The sequence below is a fragment of the Perna viridis genome, chromosome 14, assembly GCF_037379345.1.
Source record: "Perna viridis isolate PV_CMFRI_1.1 ecotype Kerala chromosome 14, ASM3737934v1, whole genome shotgun sequence".
Classification (NCBI taxonomy): Eukaryota; Metazoa; Mollusca; class Bivalvia; order Mytilida; family Mytilidae; genus Perna; species Perna viridis.
The window spans coordinates 9,197,103-9,220,275 of record NC_142458.1 but is presented as its reverse complement, the minus strand read 5'-3'; the positions used below and the strand labels follow the sequence as shown (position 1 = coordinate 9,220,275).

At 31.9% G+C, this 23,173-nt stretch overlaps 1 protein-coding gene across 2 annotated transcripts; it reads left to right on the top strand.

The window, feature by feature from the left end:
* Positions 1-12: 12 nt before the first annotated feature.
* LOC148598132 (serine/threonine-protein kinase 3-like) lies at positions 13-22,965 on the top strand. Of its 2 annotated transcripts, XM_088562558.1 has the most exons (14): positions 37-163; positions 390-652; positions 2,030-2,110; positions 2,885-3,065; positions 3,251-3,313; positions 4,052-4,216; positions 5,040-5,145; positions 6,075-6,136; positions 8,820-8,957; positions 10,354-10,464; positions 11,912-11,981; positions 14,478-14,591; positions 16,740-16,942; positions 17,435-22,965. In XM_088562558.1, exons 4-14 carry the CDS (start codon positions 2,997-2,999, stop codon positions 17,591-17,593), a joined length of 1,260 nt encoding a protein of 419 aa, XP_088418684.1. In that variant the 5' UTR covers positions 37-163; positions 390-652; positions 2,030-2,110; positions 2,885-2,996; the 3' UTR covers positions 17,594-22,965. The 2 variants fall into 2 exon arrangements, with proteins under 2 accessions (XP_088418683.1, XP_088418684.1); XM_088562557.1 differs by lacking the exon at positions 390-652 and having other exon boundaries at positions 13-163.
* Positions 22,966-23,173: the final 208 nt, after the last annotated feature.

Here is a 23,173-nt window from a genome sequence, read left to right as displayed (position 1 = left end):
AGAATTTTACACAGATGCAAGCACTTTTGTAACATTGAACGACTTTCCTGCTTAACTTCCGGACAAGGGCGAAATAACATCAAAATATATTTTGTTCATTTTCACCGTTTCTCATGCTTCCAGACGGATAGTTTTATCTCAGTTTCAAAATGAGTAATCAAAGGTAGTGAGATTTAAATTTTTGTCTGCCTGATAATTGCCTAGGCTTTTCAAAATTACTTTTCGACAAGTCTTTACTTCTGGAAGCTCTGAGCTACAGTAAAGTATTTGACAATCACAAGTTGTACGTGTACATTGTGCTTGTTTTATGCTTCAGCAGTGATGACTGAAAAAAACACAGTTTACCAAGTTTTCATACAAACAGAGATTATTTTTTTTATATTTTGTAGGTCAATGCCCCGAACTTCGAAAGTGTAGCCATTTAAGCCAACCTGAGGTTTCACTTTTCAGTACTTATTCAGCACTGATTTTCCTTCTGTTTGGGAGATATAGCCTGGGGCCTATGCAGTGGAAAAAAGATCATGAAAATTTTGATTTGAACATAATATATTGGCAACATACATAAGGGCAAGGCTTTTGCACTGTATTTCTTCAAAGAATTTTTATCCTTGGTTTGGAACAGTTTCCTTTGCCTTTAAGTCCATATTACAAGGTGACTACTTAGTGACCAATGTAGAATTGCGTGAGGTTTTGTATATTTTACAATCTTCATTTTAATTATGTTTACATATGTTTCAAGTCAGAGATGGGGAATTTCACTGCTGAAATTTAAGCAGCTCATAGGAAAAAGGCCAAATTTCAGATCTAAGAATCTATATATAGGTTTGAAAAATTGGTACTTTCAAAATACAATCTGTTTACATGAGTAGGTATAAAAGTGCCACAGAGCTTATTTTTTTTTGTAATGTACATCCGGCTATAATAAAAATTTCTGTTCTGTAGTATAAATGATAATGTCAGAGCAATTATTAGCTAACAACTATTATCTAACAACATGAACAAAATTGCCATTCAGTGATATCGTTACATTTTCAATCAGTTACTAAGGTCTAATTGTACATTATCAACCAAAATTTTAATTTCTCCACTCTTTGCAATGGAGTCACTCATGTCATCCACTGTTTCTCCACCTAAGTAATAACTTGGATACATTTGCTCCATTTCAGTAGTTTTCAATATTATTTATCTTTCCTTTACTGAAATCCTATTAAACTGCTGGAACCATTAAATTATATACATTGGTATCAAGACAGGAGAAGTTAATTACAGACAAATTTTGAACTGGTGACTCCACTGAAAATGTCTGCACTGTGGAGAGTTGAGAAATTCAAATCTGTGTTGACAGTAGTGTATGCAAATACATGTACATTGTATATGTACAAGAAGGGAAATATTGGTCACATATTAGTGTAGGGAATCAGATGAAAATCCACAATCAAATAATACACAAAGTTGCCTGATCCACCATTGCATCATGATCTTTTAAGTTACGAACCAGAAATTAATACAGGGACCGTTTTTATTTTTCCAATCCGATTCCTTATCAGGCTTAATGGGATATCAAAACAAAGCAGTGACTGCTAAAATTTTAGCTGGAGTCTAATTTGTCACTGAAGTGATTGAAATAAGTTATGAAATGGCTAACTTACTAACATTTGAATGACCTAATGTGTAAATACAAGCAAATGACAGAAAAAATCAGCATTGTGATAGTCAACTCTGTGTAAAAAAAAATCGATCAATTTTCGATTATAACCAATGGAACATCACTTTCACACATGTGGAGAAACTTTTGAAATGATAAAAATATAATTTAGATAAAATGTAAATGTGCTGTTGAATTACATGTAGTATAAGATTAATGATACTTCTGTTATTCATTTATATAAATCTTACCTTTTTTGGATAAATAATGTCAATTTGAAAGTTGTTTGTAAATTAATAATTTTTTACAAATAAGCATTCCTGCAATTCACATCAGTTTGCAGTGTATGAGTCTACATTCTTAAAGGCTTTCTATTTATTTCAGTGAACTCACAAAACTTAGTGATGAAAGTTTGGCAAAGCCTCCTGATGAAGTCTTTGATATAATATGTAAAATTGGGAGAGGGTAAGTGAGTCATTTTACAAATGTACATCTATGTACAATCATTCAGTAAATACAGATTTGCCATGATCTTGTATGTACTCCATTTAAATGCTTTGATCTTGAGTTTCTAATGATTAATACAGGTGTAATGAGTGAATTAATTACATGTACCATTTACATATTTCAAATGTGAATATGATACATAATTATTGAGTAGAAGCAGTTATGCATGCAAAAATTTGCTCAGATTGACAAATTTGTTAAGCTAAAGCACAGAAGTAGAAGGCTGGGGATTTAAGTGCTGTCAAAGGCCCCATTTAGTTTTATCAGACAGGGCATAAACTTTGCAAAAATGTAGGTGGCCAAAATACAAAAGTATACAGTCATATAGCTAGCCAAAGAAAATCACTGTGTTATTCTAAAAAAATTTTAATTCTTGCATAGGACGCTTACCCTATCGGTGCACCTGGTCCATGCTCCCAGTTTTTAGTGGAGTCCGGGTTGCTTATTTACTTTTGTTACTTTGTATGTATGATTTTAGTTACTCTATGTTCTTTGTTGTGTATGTCTGTTTTCCATGTCTGGTTTTTGTCCCTGGATTACATTCTTTTGATTACCGCTATAACCTCGGTTCTCTTGATTAATCTTGCACAATTATGATATTCAATTCAGTGTGTAAATATAATAGATACATAGTTTTTTTTTTGCATAATTTTATATCAGGGAGTTTCTTACTGATAGAAGGTCAACAAACTTTATATTAATGTATTAAAATCATTATTGACTTCATTTCAGTTCTTATGGAAGTGTATACAAAGCTCTCCACAAGGAATCAGGCCAGGTTTTGGCCATCAAACAGGTTCCTGTGGACACAGATTTACAGGAAATTATTAAAGAAATATCCATAATGCAACAGTGTGATAGTCAGTACATTGTCAAGTATTATGGCAGTTACTTCAAGAACACAGACTTATGGGTAAAGATTTTGCATCATCACTGGAATGTTATCCCTCTACACAAAAGTGGCTCCATAGTTTTTGGATCAATTGATATTAAAAATGGCAAAAAAAAGTATCTGAAAAATTACATGCAGATAGATTTCAGTATTATGAGTGTGAATTTTTGATTTAAACCGTGCTTGTTTTTCTTTTTTAATTACAGATAGTGATGGAGTATTGTGGTGCTGGTTCTGTATCAGATATTATGAGGTTACGCAACAAAACTGTAAGTATCTGTTTCTATTGATTCACAGAATTTGTTGAAGAAATGTTGTGTATTATCTGAGTTCAAAATCCACACCAGATTTTCCTACCTTTAAAAGCGGAATTACGACTGTTCAAGTCAAGAATTTACCATTACAGTTCTTTTTTTTCCTGTATGTTAACTTTGATTTGGCTATTTCCGCTTTTCTGAAAAGCATATACAAAATTATCCATGAATATTCTATGGTTTTTGTTGTCAGAAAGAGAGTCATTCATTTAAATTCTATTGACAAGAATCATGTAATTTCACTCTTATTGCCAGAAAATTGAATTTTGTGAAATTGACATGTTTGCGTATGACCCAATACGAAGTGCCTTACATTCACAATATATTAAGGAGACTTTTCTTTTCCTATTTTATTTTATCTATTTTTATTTATTTATTTATTTTATTTGTTTACCCCTTTTCAGTGTTCTCTTCATAATTTTTAGATAGCACAGTGCTTACTGGCATAGTAAAGCTCTTATGGCCTTCTTCCAAAATTACAGCACAGTGTCCATTCCAACTAAAATTATTTACTAATAGTACAGTGCTAAGAAATCATAGTGCTGTGAAGGACAGTGCTATAATGACCTGGGTAGAACACTGCCCCTTTTAGAGATTTTTCCCAACTTGCTATAGGTGGATGTTTGTGCAATCACAGCCAATGCACCCCATTTCGAGGGTCTTCATAGTACTCTTTACTTTTTGTGTTAACAGTTAACAGAGGAAGAGATATCAACACTAATGTTAGACACATTACATGGTCTAAACTACCTGCATTCCAGACGAAAAATCCACAGAGATATTAAAGCGGGGAACATATTGCTCAATAATGAAGGTCATGCTAAGTTGGCTGACTTTGGTGTTGCTGGTCAACTAACTGTAAGTATAGCTGAAATGTGGAACTCTGGCAGGCCTGTAGCCAGGAGGTATTGGGTTACAATGACCCCACCCACCCCACCACCAGAAAGCAAAAGAGCATTACAAAAAAGGTTTAAAAAGAAATAAGTATCAATTGACCACTATTAAAGTCTAAAAATGGTTTCTCCATTTAACCTCTCTAAATTCCCCCTTTTTCCTTGAAAAAAATACTGGATACAGGCCTGTTTGGGGAAAGTAGTGGAAAACTGTTGAACTTTTCCCATTGTGGTTTAATTGTGAAAACCCATAAGGCTTAACATTAGATCCAGGCCTGAAAACTGTCTTTTTTGTTAATTGGGAAATTCTTTAGTATAGTAATTGCATCTTTGTCAACCAGGACACTTAAGGCCATGCAAAAAATATCTAGATTCTCAAGCCATTCTTTCTTTAGAAGTAATGTGGGAGGTAAGCTTTCTTTGTTTGTCAGAAGCAAATGGACAAATTTTTTTATGAAGTATTTTATGAAATACTGTATAAACTGCTCAAGCTAATAACTATTTATTATACAATTCAGAAAATGTGCATGCTGAGGTAAAGTTATGAATGATACCCCATGGCCTCAGAAGCCTGCTATAGTAAACACGTCAAAATATTTAAGTGCCATGATTTATTCATTGTCGAATACATGTAATTGCATCCGCTGAACTACTTTTGAACCTTCCTGCGCAAGTAGGGGTATACCAGGTACATTGTACCTAGCACAACGCTGCTTGCAGATTTAAGTTTTCCCTGCCTCTACATCATTTTGAACATATCACATGAGTTTCGTTGTTTTATTTTTTAGGACACTATGGCCAAGCGGAACACTGTGATAGGTACTCCATATTGGATGGCACCTGAGGTTATACAAGAAATAGGATATGACTGTGTGGCAGATATATGGAGTTTAGGTAAAAATTTTGACATGTTCTCGCACCTTGGGTAAATTGAGTGACACCTGGACAATCAGTATTTCAATATAAGTCTGCCAGTGGTAGAGCCCTATTGATCTATAACAAAGGAAATTTCTCCAGTGAAATGTGCCAGTTTGATCTACATAGCATATAACTTCTTCCATTGTTACAACTGGGCAGGGAAGATTTTCTTTAAACTTTTAGGGGATTTTTTATTTTTCAAATCAGATTTTATTCCTATGATTTTTTATTTCACTTTATAATTTGTATTTATGTTAAATTTGCCTATTTCTGCTTTCCTTTTGTTTCATATAAAGTCAACTTTGAGGTGAATAGACGGATTTCTCATATTTAATATGATTTTAGGCTGTGCCTATGAGGGACAAAGCTATTTGTATGATATAACTTTTGAAGCTATTGATAGTGCAACATATATATGTCAATATATATCAGTTATTGTGACCAACGTGAATATGTGAGACTTCTTATAACACATGGTACATTTACAAGGTTCAAGCAGTCACTTTCTAACTGCATACTTCATTTCCAAAATTAATCATTTTCAACAGAACGATTTTGGGACTTTCATGTTTAGGACATCACTGATAACCACCCCTTATTTAGAGTTCAGTTGTTAGTTTCTTCAAAAGTTGGAATGTCACTGAAAAGATCATACCTGTGTTCTACATGTTCATTAAATGGTCAAATTGTTAAGAAAATACAAAAGTTGTGTTGAGAAACATTATACTGGTAGTAGAATCTGAATTGCAACATTTTGAGTTTTGTCATGAATCTTTAAATCAGATTTGATCCTGACTTTCTAAACTTTAAATACAACATGTACAATAGTAATTTTTATTCAAGTGATTATATCATCATATTCAATTTTCCTAAATAATGACTATGAAAATGTTTATCATTTCCAGGAATAACAGCATTAGAAATGGCGGAGGGAAAACCCCCCTATGGTGACATACATCCCATGAGAGTGAGTACTGGTTAAACTTTATCCACTTTTTACGTTTATAGAATACTATTACAATAATAAAAAAAAAACCTTCAGTGCTGACAGCACTTTGATTAATGTAGGGATATTACAATCTACATATGAAACTGTCCAAAATGACTTTGCTAAAATTAATGAACTGATTCAGAAACTTCATGGCATTCTGGGATTTCCATTGTTCAGGATGTACCTAATTGGTCAAGCAAAATCATAAGATTGTTTACAAAGAGGAGCGATGAATTTCTGAGTTGGTCTATTTAACCAAACATTCTTAATTCAGTTTTCTGAAATGATACTCTACATTAGTATCAGGAATTTAGTATTCCAAAATGTGTTTTTGTGTAGAGGCCAAAGGCATTGACTCATGCATACAAATATTGTATTTTGAAAATTTGGAGACCAGTGTGTTGAGTGGAGATTCCCTTTACTTAATTTCAATTTTAGTTTTGATTTTAATAATTTTTTTCAGAGGTAGACATAGAAAATAATAGCAGTGATAAGACCTATACTGCTACCACACTCTCCAAAGAAGAGATTGTGAAAAACCATAAATCTGCTATCCTCTTTTGGTCTCTCTACCAAGGACGATGATTTGTGATTTACCGTCTGTGTACTGGATTCCTAAACTCCACAAGAATCCATACAAACAATGTTTCATAGCTGGATCTGCAAAGTGTACCACCAAACCTCTTTCAAAACTTTTAACTTCTATACTCACAACTGTCAAAGAGGGTCTGCAGTCCTAACCACACTTGTTACTCATGTAGTGGTATTAATTCAATGTGGATCCTGAAAAATTTGAAAGATCTTTTGGAGACAATCATTTCAAGACTATTATCTGAATATAATAGCATTAAAACCTATGATTTTTCAACACTGTACACTTCTATTCAATTAAAATCCTGACTTAAAAATATTAGACATCATTGTTTTTCCAAAAAAGATGGTATACCTAGATACAAATATATAGTTCATGGTAGATATTCCTCATACTTTGTAAGAACTAATTTCAAATCATCTTCCAAATATACAGAGGAAGATGTTTACAAAATGCTGGAATTTTTAATCGACAACATATTTGTCCAGTGTGGTGGACACGTTTTTCAACAAACGGTCAGCATTCCAATGGGAACAAATTGTGCTCCTTTACTTACTGACCTATTCATTCACTCTTATGAGGCTGACTTTATAGCTGATGTGATCTGATCCGAAAGAAAGAATATCGTTTGGCTAGATCCTTTGATCTTAGTTTCCACTATATAGATGACGTATTATCTTTAAACAGTCCTAATTTCGGGAATTTGATATATCACATCTACTCCAAAGAACTTGAGATAAAGCATACTACAGACACTGTGAAGTCAGCCTCATATCTTGACCTACACTTAGAAATTGATGGTAAAGGAAAACTATTGACCAAACTTTACAACAAACATGATGATTTCTCATTCAAAATTGTCAACTTTCCTTTCATCTGTGGCAACATTCCTTCAGTACCTGCGTATGGAGTGTTCATATCACAACTCATACATTATGCCAGAGCTTGCCGAAACTATGCAGACTTTTTGTATCGCGCTAGAATTCTGACAAATAGGCTTCTGGAACAGGGTTATGTTGCTACAAGATTGAAGTCATCACTACAGAAGTTCTATGGCTGTCATCGTGAACTCATAGATCGTTATGGTGTATCCATCTGCACCATGAAAACTGATTTATTCAACGGGTCATAGTATTCCTTTCCTCATTTGTCTACCCCGGACTTGACTTTTTATGAGCAAGTCGGCAGGTGTTTCTAGAAAAGCAGATGACGCTTACCCTACCGGTGCACCTGGTCCATGCTCCCAGTTTTTAGTGGAGTCCGAGTTGCTCATTTATTTTTGTTACTTTATATGTATGATTTTAGTTACTTTATGTTCTTTATTGTGTATGTCTGTTTTCCACGTCTGGTCTTTGTCCCTGGATTACATTCTTTTGATTACTCTTTCAATCAAGATGGGTAAATAAATATTGTTTAGGTTTTAATTTTACCATAGATATTAAAGAAATAATCCAATAATAAGATTTAGCATAGAGGAAACATGTTTCTCCTATGAAATATTTGAATAATTGAAATCTAAAATGGTGGGAAATAATTAACTGGAAATTATACCTCCAAATTTGTATATTGATGAAGTGTTTACAACAGTACTTGCATAGAAATATAAAAAAAGATAGTAATTTGGTGTTTTGATTTTGTTACTGTTTAGTTGACTTAATTGAAATGAAACTGTGACATGTGACTTTAATAGCAAAATCATGACTTTGTTAAGTCAATACATGAAATGTGACTTTGTTGTATAAAGTCATGACTTGTGACTTTAATAGCAAAGTCATGACTTTGTTAAGTCAATACATGAAATGTGACTTGTATCAAGTCATGACATGTGACTTTAATAACAAAGAAATGACCTTGTTAAGTCAATACATGAAATGTGACTTGTATAACGTCATGAACTTGTTAAATCAATTCATCAAACGTGACTTTGTTGTATAAAGTCATGACATGTGACTTTAATAGCAAAGTCATGACCTTGTTTAGTCAATTCATCAAATGTGACTTTCATAAAGTCATGACATGTGACTAATTTTAGATACCATTATTTTAATATCCCTCCTCTTATTTTAGGCTATTTTTATGATTCCTACGAAGCCACCTCCTTCATTCAGAAACCCAGATAAATGGTCGACAGAGTTTATTGATTTTGTATCTAAATGTCTTGTGAAAAACCCAGAGTTGAGAGCGACAGCACAAGAACTCATGAATGTAAGTATAGCATAAGAACTAATGAATGTACTATGGTTTCATTTAATTTTTGTGGGTATCAATTTTCATGGGTAGAGGAAAAAATACATTACTTTTGGTACAAGAATGTGGGTTTGTTGATCAATATAATTCTAAAAGTCAATGATTTCTGTGCATATCCAATATAATGATTACAAATCAGAGCCAATCATCTTGAAAGAATTTACTTTTTTTACTGATGCCTGTTTCCCAACACTAACAATGATTGATGACAAGTAGTTTTGATAAAGAATGGAAGTGACATATATTATTCATGTTTTCATTCCCCTGGTTACAAGTAAAAGTCCTGGAAAGTCAAAATTCATTTGAATGAAAATTCGGGCACCAAGAAGAAAGACAGTCTACCACATGCCACTTTTACAACGGGAGATACAGAAACAGTTGAGAATACCAAAGGTCAATCTAAGGAAATACTGACATTAAATTTTAAATGGGGAGGCTTGTGATCACGGCAAATACTTTTTTCACCACATTTTTTGCACCTGTCCTAAGTCAGGAATTTTTGGCCTCTGTTTCATTTTCACCTTTGGTTTCTTTTTATGTTACTTGAGTATAAAGGGGCAACTATATACATGTATAATGATGTTTTGGGCCAGTTGCAGCCTGCCCTGTGGTGTGAGTGTTTCCTCATCATTCTTTGAAGACCATTGGGTGGCCTTGGGCTGACAGGATGTTGACCTCTCAATATGGCTTCTTGATCAGTGACACATGTATGATGCTGATATTTAAGGTCTTTCTATTGAAAATTGAAAATTGTGTGTCGCATTCTTGATTTCATGGTTCCATACTGCCCATGAAAACAATGAAAATAAGTATCCCACAAATAATAATGAGCTCACATTCCAACAAAATTAAAAATGTGGTTTTGGAGTTTGAAAATGTTGCCATCCCCCTTTTTTCACCATTACTACATGTACTAGTATATGGCGGGTATCACTTAATTTTCCCTATTTTTGTTTTTATTTTATTGATATGGCTGTATCAGTGAATCGTCTGATTTTACACATTTATAAATTCAGGAAAAGCCTTATTTAATCATGTATTATCCAACTTATGGGTTTTGACATGATATAGAGTATACTCTAGGTTGGTGGAGGTTTTCTCTTTATAGGCTCTCGGTACTGATATACATGTATACTGATAAAAGGGTAATGAACCACCTTCCATAGAGACCATGCAGTACTTTTAGTTGTCAGCCTTATTTCTGTGTAATTTTCAGCTGTTTTAGTTAATTTGGTTTGTCTTGTGGCAAAAAAGAAATTTATCTGAACTTCTTAATTTGGAAGAAAGTCTGTTTTTCAATTGATATATGACAATTTACAGCTTTCTTGGTTTTCACAGTTCTATAATTTTTCAGCATGAGTTTGTTAAATCAGCACCCTCTAGAACAACTCTACAGAAAATGATCTCTGAAGCCAAAGAAATTCTAGAGATGCAAGCTGGAATTACCTCTAATGGAGATGAATCTGTAAGTCATTGTTAACTTGTAATTGTCAGACCCTGTCAGGATCAGACAGTGGGCGAAACATGGTATGAAAAAATCCATTTTTTTATGCTTCATTTGAATAATTGCACCATCAGAATCAAGAAAAACAAACAAAACTTTCCTATCATTGTGGTGAATTGAGTTATAATTTCAATGAAATGCACTAGAAATGAACATTTCAAGGACAGAAAACTCGAAAACCTCATTTTTCTAACATTCTATTGAAAAATTTCATGAGCAAATCCAGTGATGCAAAGATAAAGTAATGGTCTTTTCAAATAGAGAAAACATCCTGAAGTGAAATTAAATTATCAGATTGGTAGGGTTTTGACATGAGGATTTTTTCTGATTTTTCCCAGTCTGCCTGATTCTCACAAAAACTTGCACTTACAATACAGTGTAATTAAAATTAGACCTATTAATTCAGGGATCGTGCTGGGCTTTGCCAATGTCCCAATTAGTAATTTTTTTATTTGATCTGGCAACAAAAATAGCCAGTTGGCGATTTTCTTGGCACTTAGAATTTGCATATTAAAATTGATGGGAAGTTTGTCAGTAATGGATATTCTATTCAATTAAACAATTGTTATGACACCTGCTCTGAGTAGATTGACCGTAACCAATTTACGACTGAAGCCAACGAAAAGTACAAAATGTAATTAGACCACAATATCTTCATGTGCTTGTGTCAATCAGATGTAAATATATTATTGAGCCAATCAAAACTCTCAACATCAGGTCAAAGGTAAACACAATCATTGGCATGTGCATGTGGCTACATAAAAGCTTCACAGACCTGTTAAACCATATGATACAATCAGAAATAGATTTACCTTATAACGGAAAGAATTAAATCCAATTAACAATGATTTGATATTTTTGCGAGATGTTCAAAATTGATGTTATTCTGTTTTTTTGGCAACGTCTCAGTCGATTACACATAACACTGTCATTGGATATTGTCAGTATATAGATATTTTAGAAATTCCAAAATATTTTGTATACCTTTTTGCCTAAAAATTGTCTATAAGAACACTGTAGCCTGACAAAAGAAAATGTCAGGCAATGAGTACAAATGGACCATTATATTTCAGAATTTATCAAAGTGTAAATTCAGATCATTAACTCAAAAAACAAAGTCAAGAGGACCTTTATGTCAAGTTTGTGAGTGAATGTACTGATTTTACACATCGATAAATCCTGTATTATTCAACATATTGGGTTTAAAATAGTATAAAGTCCACTGTAGGTTGTTGAAGGTTTTCTCTTTATGAGCTCTCAGTACTTAATTTAGTATCAGCCTACATTTTGTAATGGGATTTGGAACCTAGACACTTACATGAGGACAGATGTACATGTATCCTATGTTGTAATACTGCTGTTTAATTTTCCCTGTTACTATTGATTTTTTAATATTTTTGTTTTTCAGGAAGGAGAAGATGAGGTAGAGGGAGGGACCATGGTAAAAAGTACAGATGACTCTACCATGAAGTCATTAGGTATGATAAGTTCTCAAAGTGGCCTTCTTAAATGAAGTCATTAGGTATTATAACTTCTTGAAATTATCTTACTTGAAGTCATAAGGTAGAATTAGTTCTGTAATTGGTATCCTGACATTAGGTCAATAGGTTTGATAAGTTTGTATAATGGCCTCTTTACATGGAGTCATTAGGTAGGAGTAGTTCTTAAAATGGCCTCCTTACATTGGGTCGTAAGGTATGATAAGTCCTTACATAAAGGTAGGAGTAGTTCTTAAAATGGCCTCCTTACATTGGGTCGTAAGGTATGATTATCTTCTTAAAATTGTCTCCTCTCAAAGAAAAAAGTATGAGGAACATTCAAGAAATACAGTGTATATCACCTCCCATTCTCTCTGAAAAATCTCGTGAGATCATTTTCTTTGTGCCATGTTTTTGACTGTTTTAAGAAACTTATTCTACTCAGAACAAAATTCTTGATTCTTTAAAAAAAAGCAGGATAATTCATACCGGTGAAGGAAATCCCAGATCACCTAAATAACTTATTAATTCAATGAAACCTGTCTAAACTGAACCCCTGTCGACAGTTTTGTTTTGTTTAGACAGGTGTTCAGTTTATATCTAGGTTCAAAACACATTGGCAGAAAGGGACTTCAGGAGATGTCTTGATTACACTGTTGTTAGGTTTCTTAAAGGTTTGGTTAAGGTATATCGTACCTCATACTTTTAGTAGATAGATTTTTCTAATTTTTTTCTCAAAGAATGAACATACTGTAAAAATTTTAAGATTAAAAACATAGGTCACCGAACTTAATTTCCAGATAATTGAGTCTAAATATAGGCAATTTTTGACATTTTTATAGATTATCATTATATAGGAAATTTTCACAGTTCTGCTAACTATTAAAAAAACTGGTAAATAAAATTTCTTAAAAATTTGTATAAAGAACACTTATTTGCCATTATTTTATATATTTCAAGAAGAAAATTGGGGGTCATCGAACTTTTTTTCTTGTTATATTGAGAAAAAAAAACTTAAATTCCCATTACATTTCTATAGAACATTTTACCCCCAATTATCAATTATCTCCCCCTTGAAAGCGGATTTATGAAATGAATGTTTGAAATTTTACCATACGTAGGTTTATGGCAATTTTTTTTTTTTAAATATTTGGAAGACAATTTTTTTGCATCATTTCTGACAGAATCACTCATTGAAAGTACATACTTCAATATGATTTTGCAATATAACAGAAAGAATGCTCCATGTAATAGGTTTAACTATGGCCAGCCAAAGTGGACAAAAATGAGCATTTTCTAATAATAAAAAATGATTTTATAATATTGTCAAACTAAACTCTTACCACAAGGAAGACCTCTATCAAGTGCTACTCGGGAGAATACCTGAAAATTTTAGTGACGAATTTTCAAAGCTAGATCAAGCTCATATTGTTCAATACATCGCAGAGTATAATAGAGCTTCGGGACGTCCCAGTATATGAAATACCATCAGCAACACACTCTTCTATTATAACATTGCCTACATTTGTCTGTGTATTGTGAATATCTAATGTATATAATCTTTAACATTTTTGATTTGCATACATAATATTATATTGTTCTTACTTAACTTTATATTTATATAATATGTCATAATTTGTATCATTGAATCTCTTAATGAGGAATTAAAGATATGAATGAATGAATGAATGAATGAATGAATGAATGAACTAAATCAGGAATTTGAAATATTAGAAAACCAAATTTTTGATATTACAAAATGAATTTCTAATATTAAAAATAATATTTTCTGATATTAAAAAGTGATTTTATAATATTAAAATTTCATATTCTAATATTACAAATATTGATTTTTGTCCACTTTGGCTTGCCATATTTAAACTTAAGACAGGTTTCAATGTACTCTGCAAACTTAAGGTATTACCATATATGGTAGTGTTGCAGGTTTTCATGTATTTATACAGCAAAGAATCCTTGGCTGAGTCACACCTAAGACCTTAAAATTGGTAGTCACTTCTTCTTAACCAAGTCAACAATATTTTAGGAGGTAGACTTAGGATAAGGGACGTAACTCTGGAAAATCAGTGATATGTTTGTATCATATTCAATTCAATCAAAGCCTGTCAAGCATTTATTTGATACAGAATGAAATCAAACCATGTTACTTTGATGGTTACATGAGATTGATGTTAAATACAATAAACAAACATACCAGTGATTTGTAGAGATATGTCTCTTACCCTAGGTCTACCTCCTTAAGGGGATAGAGTGATGACTGCTTGGCACAGAATCAGAATATTGTGTCTGGGGGTGGGATGACTACCTGCAGGCTGTTGTTTTTGTGAGCACAATCAAGATCTGGGTCAGTGTGTCAGTCTAGAACAAAGCAGGGTCTGTTTGATTGTTAAATTGCTCTCATCCTAAAATGTATGCCATAGGACGACCATAATCAGTCACTCAACCTGTTACAACAAGGATAATATTTTATCTTTTCAGGGTCAAGTACAAATGGCACAGTTGTGGTTAATAGTGAGGCAGGAACGCTGGTTGAGTCAGAGCTTGGTACAATGGTGATTAACGAAGACAGTGAGGATGATGGCACTATGAAACGTAACTGTCGTATTTTTTCTGCTGGTTTTTAAAAGTATCCAAGTCTTTCCTTTGCTCTTGATTGTCTGCCTGTATTCTCGCTTATTTTTAACAATACTTCAAAATTCTGAAACTTACCATGAAGCGGGAAATTTTTCATTTTATTACATTATGCAAATTATGAATTTTAGCATAAAACTTTTGAATCTGCAAAAGAATTTTTATAAAACAACAGAGCTGTTTTGTTTAGTATAAAGAAAATTTTAAAAAGGTAAAATTATCAGTCATTGAAAAACATTCTCACAGCCTTCAAGAAATTTTTTTTTCACAAATACAACCGCAAAAAAAATTTGCTTCATAATTTTGTATAATAACTTAAGTATCAGTTGGTTGATCTTTATAAAAATATACAACAAGGTTGTAAACTACAAAAGGAAGATTGCTATTGATTTTTAGGGCTATGGTCCCAATCATTTTGGAATAAGGGGCCAAAAAGGGACATGTCCAATTCTTGTCAAATTCTTAACCTGTGTCTAATATCTGGTCACAATCAAAATTCAAGGCTGAATGAAGTTAGAATAGTTTGCCCATACTTCCCCCAACTATTTAAGGTTGAACATTTGAGGTCATATCAAGCTTCAAATCTATTTTTATTTATATTGTGCATATGTCTAGATAGCCTGCTTTATGGTTTTACTTTGTATTCTGTACATACATATGTAACTGTCCAAATTCTGCATAATGGCATATATTATTCCTTCTTTAATAACTTATCTGTCCTTGCAGATGTAGATAGCAGTTATATTTTCTATTATGAATTTTCTTAGGTATCAATTTTTCCTCTTATAAGTTTTTTTTTTTTAGGAAAGAATGTCGGCTTCCCTCATTTGGCATAAGAACTAAGAAATTGTCTTTGAATAACATTTTTTTTTTTTCATAGAAAATGAATGTTTCATTTAGTTTTAATAGACTGTCCTTGTAGTAACCTGTCAGATCATTATGATATGGGTGGCACATGGTAAATTTTTTTTGTGTTGAAAGTTGACAACTCAGATTCCTTAACATATCAATTCAATTATAAAAAAATAAAAAGAGTTATTTCCCTTATTTATTAGATGAAAATTAATTGAAAACAAAATATGGCATGTGCCGCCCATTGCCTGGGTCTTCAATGGACATCCTCATAAATCATAATTTTAGGAAATATAAAAAAATTGATACCCAACAGATATGTGTTATTTGGAAGTTATAGTTCAAAATTAAGAATTTGAAGAAAAAAAATATTATTTATTTCATATGACGTTAAAGTAAATATGCCTGGTTCCTGCTACCATACTAACCTTAGTGTTTGATGCCTACCCTTAAGATCTTGAGGCCATTTTAGCTCAAGCACCATTAAAGTCTAGATTGTTTCCCCTTTAACTCCATGTAAAACATTTTTGAAAAATAAATACAGACAGATACTCCTTCAGAAATTTAAACACCGCCTGGTGGTTAAAAAGTCATTTTTAATCACCATTTTAGAATGGACACCTACCTGCCACCCTTATTTTTCTTGCTGGTACCAGGAAACAAGACTATTATTTTTGGCCTAATGGAATAATTTAGAGTAAGATGTGTATTTATTACATGTAAGTACAAGTCTTCTTTAAGAATCAGGCAAAATGTAAATAAATCTGACACATGCATATCAGAAATCTATCAATCTGACAATATATTTTTACTTTGAGAAGTCTTCTTTTTTTTAAATGGTGACTTATGATTTCTGTTTTACTGGAGACGTTAAATAATTTTTATTGGAATGTTAGAAAATTGAGATTTTTTAAAGAGTAATATGCCCTTTAAATGTTATTTTGCAGTGCATTTCTTATTGGAAAGTCTTGCACTACTAACTAACATTTTAACTCATTGATAACTCATTTTACTAAAATTATATGGAAAATCATTTCCTTATGATGCAAATAGTCAGATTAAATGTCAAAATGGTTGGTTTCTTCCTACCATCTTTCATTCACTGCCTAATTCTTACCTAGACTGACACTTAATATATGTACTTCTCAAGAAGAAAAGTTCTGCTTGGAAAATTACAATTAAACAAAAAAAAGCTACTGTACTCTGTATAATGTCAACAACAACAAAAAAACAGACCTCCGAATATTTCATCCACAGGACACGGCACGGCTACAGCAGGGAAAGATGAATACCGACCATCCTATCTTGATCATTTTGAGAAAAATGAAAAAGAAAAACAGACAGCAGCAAAACCACCCCAGCCACAACAACAACAACCAGCTCCGCCGGCAATGTCGCCAAAAACGGCAACACCACCTCATCACTTCCAAAGGTCTTTCATTGATGGAGATTTTGAATTTGTAAGTATGAGATATATTAACATGTCATGATGTATATTTTAGCATTTTGATGACTAAACTTATGGAATGCCTTTATTCTATCATCTGCATAATGTTCTTAACATTTGTATTCTTATCTCTTCTACTGCTGTTATAATCAATAGAATGTAAGAAGTTGAAATCAGGGGCTGTACTGGTGAAATAAGATAACTCACCTTCATTGACTTTATGAAATACATGTCTTTATTTTTTCATAAAATATTTGCTTAAAACATGGTCATATCCTAGGGTTAATTGGTTTGTCAATGGTATGGTTATTGAGTATATAAAATGCAGATCAAGTTCAAATTTTAATTTTAGTTCGTTCAGATTATTCAGTCAAAAGTTATGACATTCTGAAATTGTGTTTATCCCCAAAAATTGTTTGCAAAATAACATGGTATTATTTAATGTATCATTAGATGCCCTATTTTTTTAAAAATGTTTCAGCTGGTAATTATCTTGTTTTTACAGTTAAGGCACTTGAAGTACGAAGAATTAGAGGCAAGATTAGCTGATCTCGACCCAGAAATGGAAAGGGAAATTGATGAACTCAGAGCTCGATATCAAGCCAAAAGACAACCCATATTGGATGCCATAGAGGCTAAAAAGAATAGACAGAAATTTATTTGAAGTCTCACCTGTATTTTTTAATAGTGTATGTGAAATTTAGATTAAAAGTGGAGTGCTGTAGCGTGATTGGTCAATGAAGTGGAAAGTGCAATGGTATTTTTTCTATGCATTTGGAATTATTACCACAGTTTTTGTTCTCTGTAGAATCTGCAGCAAGGTTTTGGGTCTGTTGAATTTTTAAATTTTTTTTTTTCAGATGGATTATTTGCAGTGATTGATTTACATTCTGATATTTGTATCAATTTTTTAAACTGTAAACATTGAATTTCCTAATTATTGCATTGGCTTATTGTAAGTTTTAAGAAAATAGTCCTAGCCAAAGGGACATAACTCTTGAAATCAGTGATATGTTTGTATCAAGCTTTTATTTGAAATAGAATGAAATCAATCCAAGTTACTTTGATGCTTAGAAGAGATTGATGTAAAATGCTTTACACAAACATTGAAGTGATTTGTAAGAGTTATGTCCCTTACCATGGGTCTACCTCTTTAATACATGTTGAAATTAATTGATCATAAAACTTTGCTTTTGTATGTAGAATTTTTTCACTTGATTTATCATTTCAACCATTTTAAGTTGAAAACAGTCTTTTAACCAACCAACCATGATTGGGTGAAAAATGGAATTTTTTGCAATAACATTTCTTGTTGCTTTTTTTGTTAGTGTATGTTAGTGCAAGTTTTTGTTACTTTCTTATTAGATATTTATTTGAAATATTACAAGGCTTTTGAATGAGATCAAACCTTCTGTAACAATTTAAAACTGTAACATAACATATAGCAGGTAATTTATCATTTTGGTGCTGATTTTGGCATATTTTATCTGTCTGTCTAAAAATGCTAAAATAAATTCCAGGAAATATTTCCTCTTGGCTTAAATATTTTCTACATCAAAAAGCATACACCAAAATAATAACTCCAAATTTTTCATATATTTTTTTGCCTAAAAATCACCAAATTTTACACCCGCCAAAAAACCTGCCATATGGTAATCAATCATAACATGCATAATGTGTTTTTTCTAGTCATATTTGAAAAATAATTAAGTAGCAGTCTTTTTACAAAACAGACAGGAGGTAATCCATGTATCTCAAAAACCCACAAAATTCACTTTTATTTCTTATTCAGAAATGCTTATAGACCACAAGACAAGTCTTAGGTTTTTATTTGGTTGATACTAAAAAAATATACATGTAGATTGTGAGAGTTACCATTCTTAATATTTATTACATATACATTTAGGTTAATTTATATGGGGAATAAATTTGTGGTTTATCCCAAAATACAGATATGTTTACTTTTAGATCTCATAATGAGTGAAAGTTGAATATTGCAAAATTCCAATTATTTCGTTTCAACATCATAACAAACAAGCCTTGACGAGTTTGTTATGATATTGAAATTAAATAAAGAGAGTTGGCAGTTTGTGATATTCAACTTTTGCAAGTTATGAAACCTTTTTTTCAATGAATCCTTTAATAGAAGACATTCAGCACCTGTCATAGCGGAGAAATTCTAAAAATGTGCATCTATGATGTCACTAATAGTGTCGGAAGAACAATGATATAAACATCACGACATGGCTTCAACCAATCGCGTTTTATAGAAAGTGATACACAATCATACAACAACCATTCACAACGACAAATTTTTAACGTCACTAGTTTATGTCACATTGTCCATGGTGTGATATAGCAAAGATCTAGTCATCCAAAAAGGAAATGAAAAGACCAGATCAATGAGAAAGGTACTGTAAACGTATTAATTTTTGCAGTTTTGCATATTCACGGATATCAATTTTCGAGTTTCAAAAATAATGTTTAACATTAAAAAGTGTTAAAATTAATAGCACTGTATTATTTTTCATGGTTTTCTGTCTACTTGATAATAGCAAAAATTAGTACATTTACGGGATATAAAACGTAGAAATATAAAAAAAATGTGACTAATGAGGATTGAAGCAGTTTTTGTTTTTCAGTGTTTTAAAACTGCATCTGGAATCACCTCTACCATTGATAGTGTCTGAATTTCATTTGGATTGGTTCTTAATAGACTGAGTATCATTTGAGAAAAAAAAACGAAAAAATAAGCAGTAAGATTTTAATCTTCTAGTCCTGAAAGACTCAAAATATTTTTGTTGATGTCTAATTTACCAAAACATGCTTTTGTCACTACATGAAAAAGTTTTAAAACTATTTCTAAGAATTAAGACTTTTTTTATATGTTTTTGTATGTGATTTTTTTAATGTTTTTTTTTTTGTTTCTTTTGTTTTGTTTTGTTTTGGTTTCTATTTCTATTTTTGTTTTTGTTTTTGTTTTTTTTTTTTTTGTTTGTCAATAGTCCAAATTTGAAAGGTTGAGAATTTATATTTTTCCATTTTGTGACACCATGAAAACTTAAGAATATTCTATGAATTCAATGTATAGTTCAAATCATGTCATCTTGTCTTAAGAAGTATTACTCTGTCTAAGAATCAGGTAAAATGTTTATAAGGTGAGGCACATGGAGAAGAAACACAGATTTTTTTGCTTTTCCAAGTATTTATACCTCATAACCTCTAAAAACAACTATCCAAGTGTTAAGTTTGCCTTTTTTTAAGATTTTGATTGTGAAATGCACTATTGAAATATGGCGGGAAATTTTTCCAACACTTTTTCCGTATGTAATCAGTCAAAAAATATCTATGTCACAGATATGTCAAGATAAATTTAAATAGCTTTACGGTTGTTAACTATATGTATTGAATATATTTGAGGCAAAAAAGACCAAATTTTAAAAAAAAAAGATGTGCCACTCATTTCCTGATTCTCACACAGAATTGTCCTAAAGTGATTTTGATTTATAGCTACTGCTTTCACTCTTCCTCTTAGACATTCCATTCAAATGGAAATAACTAACTCATCAGACAGTCAGGTTGCCTGTATCATGCATGTAGAAAATGGAGAATATACTTTTCTTCTTTGTAACCTAAACCTTGGTAAATACCAGAATGATTTTTTTTAATACTCAAAATCATTGAGTTATTGTTATTGTATGCTTCATTTTAATTTCTACTGTTTTAAGGAAGCAGTCTGTCTGGTAGAGGGATTATTTCCCTTTACATGAAATGAACTGGAAACTTCAAAGTTTTAAGGTTCATAATTTGTTTACATTTATGATGCATAAATGTCAGTTTGAACTTGCTTTGGAGTGCTATAAATAAATCATTGCTAACTTGCCCATTGAAGTTGATAAACTACACTGGCAAGTAGATTTTTTGGGTACTTTCACATTGGAGTAAAATTGAAGGCATATCATTGTACTTGTTGGGTGACCTTGGCAAGAATTTTAATACTGACACTACACATGTACCAAGGGGCAAATACAGTACTGGACCCTCAATTTCTGACCAAGGACCTTTGAAATTTCATTTACTTAAGTTTTGGACCTTCAACTCATTTCACTTAGTCTGTGGAGGTTTTCTTCAGAACCTTAGACTTCCCACTTTTAAAAGGAAATTTGGACTTTTGAAATAGTTATTAAATTTTAGTTTATCATTGCATAATACTAGATAGGTGGTTATTTATTTGATAAGGAAAGTAATCTCATTCTAAAAAAAAATATTAAGATTTACTCAGATAAAACAGCTCTTAAGATTTAATCTGTGTCTGTCCAGGGCAACCCTCCTTCCACTCTTGCAAAGGAGTCACAGCACTAGTCATTGCTTGTTCAGACTTTGGAATTATCTGTTTATGTCCAAGGTAGAGCTATTATGAACTAATTTAGTCAAGGTCTAAATGTCTTTAAAAAATGTCTTCCTAAGTCTGTGTCTGATATTTGTTATTCATCATCATTTGTAAAAAAAAAAAAAAAAACCAACCATACTTGTATGTAAGTCTGTAATGGATATATGTAAATTAGCTCTTTGGTAAATATTTTAGTTCTATTTTATAATGGGATTGTTTTTGTTGTTGAGTTTTTTTTTGTTTTTTTTTTAATTTGACTTAGGTTTATGTATAGTTCCATGTAAGAATCAGGCATAAGTAGATCATTAGTGAGTCTTTGGTCATGATTCAGCCAGGATCAAATTTGAAATAAAAAGACAGGATTGAAACTTTCATGTAATAAAAAGCTAGGACAGGCCTTCAGTAAAAAATGCATGATCTAGTTTTGTTTGTATTAACCCCTCCCCCAAAATAAATCCTAAAATTTCTGAAAATAAAAAGGCAGGATAGAAATAGAACATTAGATCCTAGCCCCCTCCCCCCAAAAAAATATCAAATATTTGCTCCCTTAGTTCAAAATGATCTCACAATATGCAGCCATCCTAGATAAAAAGAAAAGGAAAACACTGCAGGAAATACAGTTATATTAGGGGTCTATTTAATACTTCTAAGCAATTTTTAGCACTTAAGGTATATAGCAAATCTGAGAAACTGAGAAATAGTTGTTGCTGGTTCAGAGGTACATGTATCTAAGGACAGGATTTTCTGGCTTAAGTTTGATTGCTATTTGTTTTCATGACTGCTGGCTACTGGCTACTCTATTTCTTAATTAATAGCATTGAATAATGAAAGTGATGAATCATCACAGCATGATTTTTAGATGGAACTATACTAATTACTTTATTTGGATTTATGACCTGTTTTCTGGGAGTTAGCCTTTACAATCTGATTGTTTTTGTTACTTGATTACTTAACATTGGAAGGATAACAATAGGAAAATATGTTCTATTTTTGGCCTTAAATTTTTAAATAACAATATTCAAAAATGCAAGGTCAATAGGTAGATAGAAGGGGTTTCTCCCGTAACAGTTTGCAGTTAATCTAAATGAAGAAATAAAGCTAAAAGTCTTTGATGTCATTTTGTTTGTATTCTGAAGAAGGACCATAGGTGGAGCGGAGATATCGTGATCTTTGCCAATCAAGAAAGAAAAAAAGTAACTGTAAAAAAACGCTTGATCTCAAATTTGGCCATACATTCGGTGACTGCTATTTTACTTACAGGTATGTTACCTCAACTGACTGACCTGAAAGGGTTTTTAACGTCACTGACTACTCTTTCAGGTCTCCAACGTACAGTTTTTAAACATACTTCAGTTTGATCTCATTGAAAGTTCTCAATCTTTTTCCCATGGTCCTTAGCCCGCCATTGAGTACAAGCAAAATGTGTCTGAAAGATGCATTTTAATTTTTCTGTTATAGTTTTTAATTATCATGTGACTTAAGAATATGGTCATATGACTTAGGGAAATGATCATGTGACTTAGGAATTGTTGTTAGTCTGATTAACATTCATTATCTTTGTAGATCATTGTATTTATAACTCATGAATATTCATGAGCATATCATTTTTGAAATAAAGATAATGCAATATTTTCCTTTAAAAATAATGTTATTTTTATGTGTTGATAGATTCTAGTGAAAAAATTGATAAGCTCAAGGAACCAGAAAACCTACAATGATTTAATTAGCTGTCTTGGTAAGAATCGTGCAAAATCTGAAAAATGTGATACTTCCCAAAAAAGGCTACATATTTTTATTTTTGTAATTAAGTTGTTTTATGGGTCTATACTATGAAATATGTAATTATTCATTCTA

What these genes read in the sequence shown, in the direction of transcription:
- LOC148598132 (XM_088562557.1), top strand. An exon ending in ATATGTAAAATTGGGAGAGG is followed by an intron (nt 2,111 to 2,884) that starts GTAAGTGAGTCA and finishes ACTTCATTTCAG; the next exon opens with TTCTTATGGAAGTGTATACA. An exon ending in GTGACATACATCCCATGAGA is followed by an intron (nt 6,137 to 8,819) that starts GTGAGTACTGGT and finishes CTCTTATTTTAG; the next exon opens with GCTATTTTTATGATTCCTAC.